Source organism: Agrilus planipennis, unplaced genomic scaffold (assembly GCF_000699045.2).
Source record: "Agrilus planipennis isolate EAB-ADULT unplaced genomic scaffold, Apla_2.0 scaffold3, whole genome shotgun sequence".
NCBI lineage: Eukaryota > Metazoa > Arthropoda > Insecta > Coleoptera > Buprestidae > Agrilus > Agrilus planipennis.
In genome coordinates this window covers 208,508-220,580 of record NW_020442460.1, presented here as the reverse complement: position 1 = coordinate 220,580, position 12,073 = coordinate 208,508, and the positions used below count along the sequence as shown (strand labels likewise).

At 33.5% G+C, this 12,073-nt stretch overlaps 1 protein-coding gene across 5 annotated transcripts in view; it reads left to right on the top strand.

The window, feature by feature from the left end:
• LOC108737843 overlaps positions 1 to 12,073 on the top strand; it is a 69,114-nt gene that overhangs the window by 27,250 nt on the left and 29,791 nt on the right. For 3 of the 5 annotated variants that reach the window (XM_018470970.1, XM_018470968.1, XM_018470969.1), the window contains exon 3: positions 3,806 to 5,619. The exons of the other annotated variants lie outside the window; for them this stretch is intronic. In XM_018470970.1, the coding sequence (XP_018326472.1) occupies positions 3,806 to 4,612 (807 nt within the window). In that variant the 3' untranslated portion in view covers positions 4,613 to 5,619. Of the gene's footprint in view, positions 1 to 3,805; positions 5,620 to 12,073 lie in introns of those variants that run through there. 5 annotated transcript variants of the gene reach the window in all.

The window sequence follows — 12,073 nt, the reverse complement described above, 5'->3', positions numbered from 1 at the left end:
TTTAAAAGGGCACCAACCAAAAACTACTGCGTAGAATTAATTGGAATTTTTCACACACAAGCCTTGCTATATGAGCTCTCAAAGCATATAAAAATTATAGGGCTTAAATGTGAAGTTGGGCGCAAAAGAATACAATTAAATCCTCTGTCGGGAAAAAACGAAATGACTTTCCGAACAATCCTGTATATCATCATCATCATCATAAGGTCGTCAGTCCTAAGACTGGTTAGACACGCACCTCCACTCTTTCTTATCTTGAGCTAATCTTCGCATTTCTCTAAAGCTAGAGCAACCCACATCCTTAACTATTTGCGAACAGTTAAATTTTCTAATTTCCCTGTCAGCCTCTTTGTCCTAACATTCCACGCTTCGACTCGTGAAGTATTTTGCACCTATCCCTACTGCACTTATTGATGACATCCCCCGAGGTAGTCCCCGCCCGGACATTGGAATGGGGGACTAGTTTACGTCCGGAGTGCTTTACCCCAGAGGACGCCATCATTTTGTTTCGGTGAGTTTTACTTGGGATATAATAATGTGGTGGTTTCCCGTTGCCTTCCACATCGCAGTATTGTGAGTGAGTGCCATACCGATCCTCGTGATCTCTGCCACCTTGAGTACTGAAAGAGCTGCTGCCCTCATTCAGGGACTTGTCTTAGTGTAGTTTCTCTTTATGAACCCCCCATTATGGTTGAACCTATGGTCCGGTTCCATAAATCATCGAAACTCGCAAGCCGATCCACCCACTATAGTTTGTACAAGAGTTTCGTCAAGGTTCAAGTCCCTTCGGATCAAAAAAGTATTTTGAAAATACGTATTTAGGATTTAGCATTTAAAATACAAAAAGGAAATCTAACTTGTATTTAAATATTTTTCAAAAACCATCTCCAGTTGTAACTTTCAATAAACAGTTTATGTACAAATATACATTTAGTTATATTAGTTGTATTTTATTGCAATTGCAATCGCCCTTATCCCCTAAAAAACAGCAGACATCTGTCAGACGTTGTTCTCGGAACAATAGAAGCCAGAAAGTTACGTTTTCCTAAAAGAAATGTTGATAGGGAAGCATTTCTACCAAACGATTTAACCGGAATATTATTATTAAAGGCAAAGTATCGAACAGATCGTTGAACTGGAAAAATGGGTCACGCTTTCCTTCCGTGCATTGAACAGAGATAATCCAGTAAGTTGTAATTTTCTCCATTCCGAAACATTTTACGTTACTGCATTACGATACTACCCTTACAACTAACTATATCAGGTTTTCCACCAATGGTTTTTTTAGATGAATCGTTTTTATTATCCATTTGTTTCAAACTATAAATCGATGTCAGTGAAATAATTCGACCGTTATTCAAATTTCATTAAGGTTCCATTCCAATAGTCATAGTACATGGTACTAGGCTAATTTGTGAAGACCAACGGACCCAAACAAAGGCCCCTTTGACCACTCTATCGTTAGGTATATCCAGATTTAAAGAATCAAATTTATGTCGCGTTGCCAGAACCGCTTTGATCGTTATAAAAAGGCTTTATATACGAAGTCTTGCCATATAAAAAAGAACCTAAAGGTATAGCATAATTTTACTACATCAGCATGTAATTAATAAGGAATGTCAGGGAGTCAAGGTCCCAAACCACTTGCTTTCGTGGATTAGAAAGAGGACGATAAAAGTAAAATAAAACTGATTAGTCCACCACCTCCATCCTTATTATAATTTCCTTTGGGAAAGTCTAGAAAGCGAAACTAGATCGTAATTGAATTGAATAAGCACCATTTTAGACCTATTTGAATTAAGTTTATTGTTTTACCCTCACCGTCTGACCCTAATAGAATCAATTCAAGTTCATGGACTGAATTCTAATTAACAGATGATCTGTTTAGTCTGGCTTTAATATATATAAGTAGCACTTTCCAACAAATTTCTTTATTTGGTTTTCATCAGTATATACAACAAGCCAATAAAACGAATTTATATTTCTAACTTGTAAAATTCACTATAATTTGTCGCTAATTTGTTCCCACATCGAAAAACTTGTCACTTCAGCAGATTACTAGAAAATAGACAAAATGGCAGCCTGGTATCAAGCTGGCACTACACATAGCGTATACCAAAATAGAAATTGCGTAAAGAAACATTGTAATTTATCGCTAATTTGTTACCCAATCCAAAAATTTATTACTTCAGCAAGTTATCAGGAGATAGACGCAATGATAGCCTGATATGGAGCTGGTATTACACAAAGCCTTTTTCAAAAACACATAATGTATACCAAAATAGAAATGGCGTAAAGAAATATTGTAATTTATCCCTAATTTGTTACCCAATCCAAAAATTTATCACTTCAGCAAGTTACCGAGAGATAGACGAAATGTTAGCCTGATATGAGACTGGCATTACACAAAGCCTTTCTCAAAAACACATAGCGTATACTAAAATAGAAATGGTGTAGATAAATATTGTAATTTATCGTTAATTTGTCACTAATTTCTTACCAAATTTAAAATTTTTCACTCTAGCAAGTTACCAGAAAATAAACGAAATCCTAGCCTTACATCAAGCTGGCACTACACATAGCTTTCCTCAAAAACACATGGTCTATACCAAAATAGAAATGACGTAGACAAATACTGCAATTGATCACTGATTTGTCGCTGATAATTTTGTCGCTAGTCGATCCTCCAACTTTCCAGCTAAAAAAGACTGGACAGCCGACATATAGCGTATCTTGAAGAAGAGATGACGTAGAAAAATGCTGTAAGGACTATAATTTTTCGCTAATTTGTCCATGAAAGATGGTATTTCTACTCAGTTTGTTGGGACAAATCATATAACATACATTATTTCTTAGTAACAGTCTGGAACGCGACAAATTTTTCAATTCGGTAACAAATTAGCGAAAAATTGTAGTGCACAATTTCAATTATAAAAAATATATATCGTTTTTCCTTAGTAAAAAGGGTAGAATACTACGAGCGTACCTATATTGTATTGTTAATGTAGTAATTTTTGAAAAAGTGGCATTATTAGTTTGAAAAACGTGGAAACTTAAGTCGAATAATTTCATCGTGAAAATTTAGTTTTCCACTAAAATTTTTATTCTAGGTTATTTTGCACATCTAGTTCTTACTTTGAAGCACAATTATTGCATTTTGCTTAGAAAACACATGCTGATGCTTGACTTAATGCACCATGTAGCTTAAATTACTTACATACTTATATCTACGCTGCCATTCACTGAAACAGCGCAGTAACAGCAGAAACTTTGATTAGTCTTTACTCTGCAATTTCTAGTTGGGGAAAACCGAGGAGAAACTGTAGTTTAGATATTGCCAGAGAGATTTTGTAATTTGAGAATTTAGCTGGTCAACAAAATTTTTATTCTGGGCTATTTGTACACAATAAAATACTTAGACGTTTTCTATAAAAATTTGTTTCCAAATCTTAACTGATGATCATTTTGTCTCTTTTTTGGGTTGAACGACGACTATCTCACTTTAGAATCTAATCTTCATTGCATTACAGTTTCAACATGTTCAGGATATATTTTCTTTAATTTACCAAAATGGTAAGTAGCTAATCGGGGATTAATGTGAAAGGGGATTTTAGTTAATTATAAAAAAAAACATCAGCTCCCTGCACTTTTTTGAGTTAAGTGCTTATGAAACCATTCGAGGATATAACAGACATGACATATGAACGAAATCGCAAAAATTCTGAGTGCTGTGCTGTACAGTGAAGTGTTGCAGTGTAGTGCTACAGCAGATACTTTATTTATTTGGGATTCCTCCCCATTCCAGATGCACGGAAGGGTCGGAATACAATCGGCCATGGCTATCAAGCGTCAACGGCGGCTGCGAGAACAAGCAAAAAAGAGAGCCCTCGAAAGAGAGAGACGATTATCCTCAACATCTACCAACAGCGTGGAGAGTTTGGAATTTCATCCAGTCAGAAGACCTACCAGAACCATCCCGGACCATAGTATTGCGTCCTCGGTTGGTATGCTCCATTTGGGCGTATGCTTTCTCGTTCTGGGCCTGTTTTTCCTTGGGTCTGGCCTACTTCCAGACCATATCGTCACTTGGAGAGGTGAAGGTTGGTTCAACGAGTTAGTAATCACTGGAATTTTTGTAGTGCTTTTGGGGCTGTTCCTCATCGTCCTTAATAGAGTTATTAGCAAGAAAGAAGAAGACGATTTGGAAGAATATGTCCAGAGACAGCTTACTAGGTCCAGGAGCGGTCATAGATTAGAAAGAGATACCGAAACGGGTGGTCTCACTACAAAACATCACCGAAGAATGATGGAGATGCAGAAGGAGGACAAAAATGACAACGTTACAGTCAATATACCTGAAATACATTCTCCACGGTTGATTACCAACGTTGACGAGTTCGTGTATCAAAATGGAGACGTTTCCTTGGAAAGAATCGATGAGGAAGAATTGTCCGAAAGAATGGATGCGATTGATCGCCGAGCGGACGCGGATTATTTCGCTAAAGAGACCATGTCGACAACTACCACGGCAACCCTTAGCCCGGGATCGCCAACAGAAACTAGAGAATTGTTGTATGTCGGCAATGGAAGATCCCATTCTACGAAAGTTTAGTCGTTTATACCGTTTAAATTTAGGGTCTCTTTCGAAATTATAAGGTTCATCTTGCTTCAAGTCAAACAAATTATAAAACACGAATAGGTGAACTGGATTCCTTCCAAAATTCTAAGACATAATTTTGTTTTGAGTTTTTTCATCTTTTAAATAATTAATATTTATAAATAATCAACTAATCTCATTGGCGATTCTAATTTTGATTGCGTGAAACACATAGCTTTAGGTATATTAAGAAACTGAAAAATGAAAAATTAATTGTTTGATGAACGAATTTTATTTAATTCAACCTAACCTAACTCAATGGAATCAAATCACTGCAACTGGAAAAAAAATAGAAAGATTCAGAAAGACCTAATCAGATTTCTGTGTACCTAATTATTCAGCCACTAGATCTAGAGATCTATAAAGATCTTCATGCGTAATCTTGATATATATTGGAAGATTCTGGAAGATATTTAAAACATAATGAAGCTTTTAATAATATTCAAACATTATCGTGACGTTAAGATCCACTACAAATTATCTCTTAAAGTGTTTCATACATTAATATTAATTTTGACGACTCTATGACGTAAAAAGTAAGTTTCGTCGTTGTTGCTGCTATTACTTCTCGTAGCATAGTGGTCAGAGGAGTGGTATGTAAAGCCAAAGGTTTCGGGTTCTATTCCTGGCTAGGGCGTGACAGCAACAACAATTTTTCGTCATTAATTTGAGGTAATTGTAGTGGATGGAAATTGATTTAATTTCACATTAATGTTTGAATATTATTAAATGTTAACCACTATTAAAGTTTCTTAGTGTTTCGAATCTTTCAAATCAAATTCCTCAATTGATTTGTACAAAAATGAATATTTCGATAGATCCATTCAAACTTTTCTATTTTTTTATCGTGTGGTGATATAATTTTATAATTTACATAAACTAATGGATTTGGAATTCACTTCATGTTATCCACTGCTAAAGCATTGCCAATATAAATGGAATATTTTCAGGCTGTTTCAAATTTTGCACCAATTCTTATAAATATCGTCACTGAATTACATATTGACTAAAATTTCCCTAATAAATAATTATATATTAAAATGTTGTCACGCACTAAACATAAAAAGGAGTAATAATTCTGTAATTTTAAAAAGATTCATATAATATACTGGCATATTTCTTCTTTTCGTCTTTGCTAGCCTTTGAGACGTATTAGTTTTTTGAGTTAATATATCAGTTATTGATTAAGTGATTAGGTGTATTATATCTTCGGAGAAGAAGGGATCTGAAGTTCATTTTTTTTCGCAAAGAGTAAGGGAGTAAAAATATTTGGCGAATAACGAAAAGAAATAATATATCTGTAGATATATCTTTCTCGGAACGTATTTTAATGAACTGTCAAAGTTCCAAAGAGATAGATTTCAGAGAAAGATCTTGATTGTTTCTTGTTTCTAAATTTGAAAAGCTCCTTTTTGCTTTTTATGTTGACATGGATGTTGTTGTAATATTGTTTTTTGTTTCCCCCCTTTGTTTAATCTAAATTTAAAATTTGAAAAGGTGTGATGCACCATATGTTCTAAGATGCTCATTTTTATTGAATAAACACTTAGGAAAGGGCACTGAATCAACTACTAGAAGCCATTTCCGAAGTCGTTTTAATTTCTGGGATATTCTAATACAACCATTTTAACATCAGTGTATTTTTTTCCAATTAAAACGGGTGGCAAAGGCAAATAAGGAATATAGAAGAATTATTTGTTGCAGAACTAAAGAAACTATATATAACATAATGATAGAAAAACTATATGTCAATCACTTCAAACAGAAAAATATANATTCAAACTTTTCTATTTTTTTATCGTGTGGTGATATAATTTTATAATTTACATAAACTAATGGATTTGGAATTCACTTCATGTTATCCACTGCTAAAGCATTGCCAATATAAATGGAATATTTTCAGGCTGTTTCAAATTTTGCACCAATTCTTATAAATATCGAATAAATTTGTTTTCAATTTCTATCTCGTATATTTAAAGAAGTATAGCCATAAACGTATTTCGGATTCCTTTTCTTTATCAAAGGACCCATTTTTAGAAATGGTTAAATACTTATATTTGGCATTAAATAAAGAGGGGACCAGTTAATAATATCCCAAAAATTCTTGCAATTGATTCTAAAATCCGAAACACGTGTTATTGCATGTACATAACCTATAAAGCAGTAGCTTTGTGTTACATTTGGTTCATCCTTCTTATGGAATGCGTAATCAATCGGTATAATTACTAGATATAGCTTTGAATGACAATCTTATTTTGATGCGAATGACAAAAAAATAGCACTTCTTTCATGTCGCCGATTTTCAATTCCGCCTAGGCGGTTTTGAATGCAAGTTGGTTTCAGCCGGATTTGTCATTAATGCAGCTGCTGTTTAGTTACATTGTGAAGGCGAATATATAAAATCAAGTACTCAGTGCATTGTAATGTGATTGAACGTTAGTTATCTACTTTCAAAACCACCACAGCCTAGGCTGAATTGATCTAATTGTCTGCGATATAAATACCAGTTAGATTGTATCACTGTCCTTTTATTTATGCTTATAGTTTTCGTGTTTTTCTTCATTAATGCGACCATTTAAGAATTATTTAAGATACAACTTATTTTTGCTTGGTGATACAACCTAATTCTTTTGGGAATATTAGAGTATGTATTAATAAAATAAAATGTTTAATTGCCGGCATAACAATGTAAAAATTAACAAATTCGAAAGCATATCTACTATTGTTATAACATAACATAAAAATAGAAATCTTGATGTTGTTGTTGTTTGCCATTAAATAAATAAACGTTTTTGGCTGTAAAATTTTACTAATTTTGTGACTAAGAACGAAAAAGTGATGTATTTGTTTTAAGTGTTAGTAATTAAAGGACTTAAACGTTTTTACTAAATATGGCTAATGTTAACTAAAAGAGAGCGAATAAAATCGAAAATACGTAAAATATTGTTCGGAAATTGTCAAATGAAGATGTTGCTTCACGTCCATGACATTTAAATTATCATGATTATAAACTCAATAAGATAATATTATATCTGACGGTGAAGATGGTATTTAGATCAGAAAATAATATTAATAAAGGAAGTTGTTTATTCCGGAATTTCTCGATTTCTCCATATCGCTGCAAAGTGACAAAAGCTAGCCTTGGAAAATAATAAATGCCCTTCATTTATCTCTAGATGATATTTTCTTTGAATACGAATGTGCTATTTGCATAAATATTTTCCAGCATATCCAGATCTTGTCATATCAATATGATGAAATTACCTTGTCGTATTTTTGAAGAAGCTATTCTCAAATACATGCAATAACGATTGTGTATTACGTTAAAATTACTGAAGCAGTTAAAAAGGAGCAAAATCGTTCTTAATAGATATAATAATTTTTTGACTTGCTGGCGATAAGAATAAAATGATATTTATACGACATTCATACAATTTTCTTCCTATCCTTCTTTGCACGAACAAATTGAAATAATTTATCTCCTGTTACTGAGGTTTTCCTTTCATATGAGACGTTCGTGCTGCCACATTACCACAATATTTTACACCATTTATTCCACATTTAATTCAACGACTGATAAATCAAATTTACTCTGTAAACTGTATTCCGACATAGTTTTTAAACCACATCTACAGGTCAGTTCCCAGTTATAAAATTATTTAATTTAATTCTTCGTAACCAGCTCAAAATCTAATCTAATAAAATGTAGGAAGGTACATTAGCTGGACATTGTCCAACCTAATCTAACTAATACCTGACGTAATTATGTGTAGTAGAGCTTTTTATTTAATAAGATTGTTTGTTTTGCTCATATTCGAAGAAAATATGCTTCCCTTTTTTTTTCCATTCTACATTTTGTCAAAATATTCATTGTAATCTCCAGTACATTTTCTGGGAAAATAAAACCTCACGAATTGAAGTTTTTCATGAATATGATTAAAATAAAATAACTTCTGAATATTCAATTTAAATCAGTGCGTAACTTTCAGTGAATTTGGAAATAATGCGATGTTAAGATGAAAATCAATTTAATGGAAATTCCTGGGGTAAATAACTTTTCACAGTTAAATAAAATGATTTTATTATTCGTAAGGATGAAAAGAAATCATAAATGTTATTATTAAATTTACATTTTTGCGAATGCTACGTATTAAAAACAAAGTATTGATTGTTGCGGGTAGGCATCAGACGTCGTTCGTTCATAACGTCATTATCAGGGGCGTACTTAAGACGCTAAAGTACTGTTTGTGGAAAGACGAGACGCAAACACTTGTATGTTTTATGTCACATGTACCGCATTACAATAGGGTTTTTAGTAGTTTCAATGCATGGGGCCGCGCCCATTAGTAGGGTAAATAAGCCGATTCTGGATCAGGATGTGAGGTTGGATTTGACCTTGAACTGTACATCATTTTCTCTTTATTCAGAATGATTTGAGGAGGAGTGAGAAACCAAGTTCATGTATCTGACACTAAGCGGATTCTCATTCGGGATGTAGATGCAGTTATAGGGGGAATCTGAGGTACATGTTAAGGACGAACCTGATACGCTGTTGTTTTACTTTTTTGGTTCAGAATCGGCTGATTTATCCTACTCCCAATGAGCAACACGAAGTCTTTATTGACTTCACCATTCCTGCCTCGTAAAATTTTGATGGTCGAACCTTATTAGTGTAAACGATCCGTTCCCTAATTATGCATATTGTAACTCTCCATCAGAGAACGAAACATCAGCAATTTTTAAGTACGAGGGTTGTTTTGAAAATAACGTTACGCAGTGCCTACAATTTTAATGAACGTTGTTAGGAACTTCATAATCTGCATGAAACACATATTCCACCTAATGTGTCTCATTCAAAAAAGTGTCAGACACATGGAAGAAGTGAGTCACCACATAAGGGATATCGACTTATAGAAACTCTTGCTGGAGCGGTTACCTGTTTTAGTGTATCAAAATGATTGCCTGTGGGAGTGCATACAATAAAAGTTTATTCTTGGTAAATATGATCACCGTTGCATTACTTTCAGTACAATCCTCGTATACATTTAAAGCTTTTTAATGAGAACGTACGCATTTCACTTTTGTTATTAGTAAATAATAAAGAAGCGCCCAAAGCATTTTGTGATTTCTTCTACTGTTTCTTGCTAAGGCTGACTATTGCTGTAACTACATATGTATGTATCTATGTATGTATGTATGTATGTATACTTACATGTATTAAAATATTAATTAACATTTTATAGAATAGGTGTTACCTGTAGCTGTTCAACTTTTGAGTTATCGATAGTATCCACATCTGTTTGCTATGTAGGTATAAAAATGACTCTTTTTGTTTATTGTTAAATGTTTAATGTTAAAAACGCATATTATATCGTTAAGCCATACTTTATATAGGCAAAATTTATTCATACATGCCCCTACACAAGTTTACATAATTGAAGACAAAATATCAACCGTATACCTAATGGTGTTTGTAAAATTTTGAGATTAATTGGTTCCTCCAAAACGGAATTAGAGTCATCAATTATTAGTTTACCGTACCAAAAGATTTACTGTACTCGTATGTTTTAGTGCAGACTGCAGTCCTGCTTTAAGCCAATTGGTCTCAAAATAAAAAATTTTAGCCAACATCTGTATTAACAATATTAAAAAGGATATATCCTCTCTGCACTTGATAGTTTGTAGCTTTTTGCAATTTACCTGAGGTTTCTTACTTTTGTATATAACATAATGCATTCCAAAATTAATTAAAACCTAACAAAAATTCTAGCGTCTCTTATTTCTTCTTCTATAGTTNAATTAGTGTCCGACCGAAACTGGTTTTTACGACCGAAACCGAAACCGAATTTCGGCAACGGTCTTAGTTTCGGCCGAAACCGAAACCGAAACCGAAACTTCCTTATAAGGATCATGTTTTGAGAGAAAAAAAAGAAAACGTTATTATAATCAGTTAGTTTTATTTTTTTATCGTTAAATCACATAGCTCTGCAGTCTTTGACATTTTCACTTATTGATAATCAAATCAAAATCAACATAACAACCCCTCATTTAAGGAAATACTTTAATTGCGTCTTAAAAATACTTAAAATAGGTGAGATGTTTATTTGAGTAAGTATAGTAGACTAGACTCATTTTTCTTTTGAAGATGCGAAATGTCTACTAATCTACTTCGCTTGGATGGAATTTAACGCGCCGAACATGACCGAACAGAGCGCGAGAACTCCCGAACGCAGTTTCGGTTTCGGTCGTAGTTTCGGCAGGTTTGCCGCCGAAACCGAAACTAAACCGAAACTCGACCGAAACCGAAACCGAACTTTCGGTCGGACACTAAACCGTTTCTTTTAATTACTGCCAGTCTCTAGTTTGGATGTTAGAAGTAATTATAATTCGGATGATATAAAAAAAGAATTTTTAATACTTGTAGCTTACCTATACGTACAACATGATATAATTCTCTGTTTTATAAAATATTTATTAAAGTACAAAGAATTATTGTAATAATAGGGCAAAAATCGCCGATTCTTTTCCCTCAAATTTTATTTTAAACTAAATGCTAAATGAGAGTATGGTGAATACAAAATTTCAAGATAAGTATGCGGCTTGTTTCTGAGATACGAGCAATTGAACTTTCAAAATTATTATCCCATAAAAAAGTGAAAACTGATGAATTATAGCAGAGCACTCAGGATATTCTCAGTATACACAGTATCGAAATGTAATATTGAAGAATATCTCTCTAAAGATTAAACATACATACAATCATTTCGAAGTGAGTTAGTTTAATATGAAATATTACTCTGAAAATTCATAATTTTTGAATTTTTTACACACTACACGCTACCTCAAATTAAACAATTTTTTCCTCATTAATTTGAGGTAGCGTGTAGTGGGTAAAAAATTCAAAAATTATGAATTTTCAGAATAATATTTCATATCTCTCTATAGTACCAAAAAACATTCCCTATAGTGTTAGGGTGAAAATAGGGAAAGGTGATTGGATTACAATTAAACAAGTTCCACAAACGGAATACACCTAATATTAATCTCTAGACCGAATTAATTTTTCCGTAGAAATTTGACATCAAAAATTAGGAAAAAGAAGCTATTAGAAGATGTTACAGAAATTCCACTCATTTTTTGACGTGACAACGTCTTATAATTCCATAGAGCCCCACGAACGAAAAAACATGACTCATGCGGCGTTACCTCGCTCAGAGGCGTTCCATTTAAGGCTTGAAGTGCAAGCGAGAACGCGGAACGAGCGACAAAGAGGCACAATCGGCCTCCGAGTTCGGCAGCGTTCGACATCTGTCTCTCTCCTACTTGAGTGAGCGATGCGTCCGCGTGGACAGCTGCTATACAATAATACATTTCCATTTACCTCCTTCTCTATATCCATACAAAATATCTATCAAA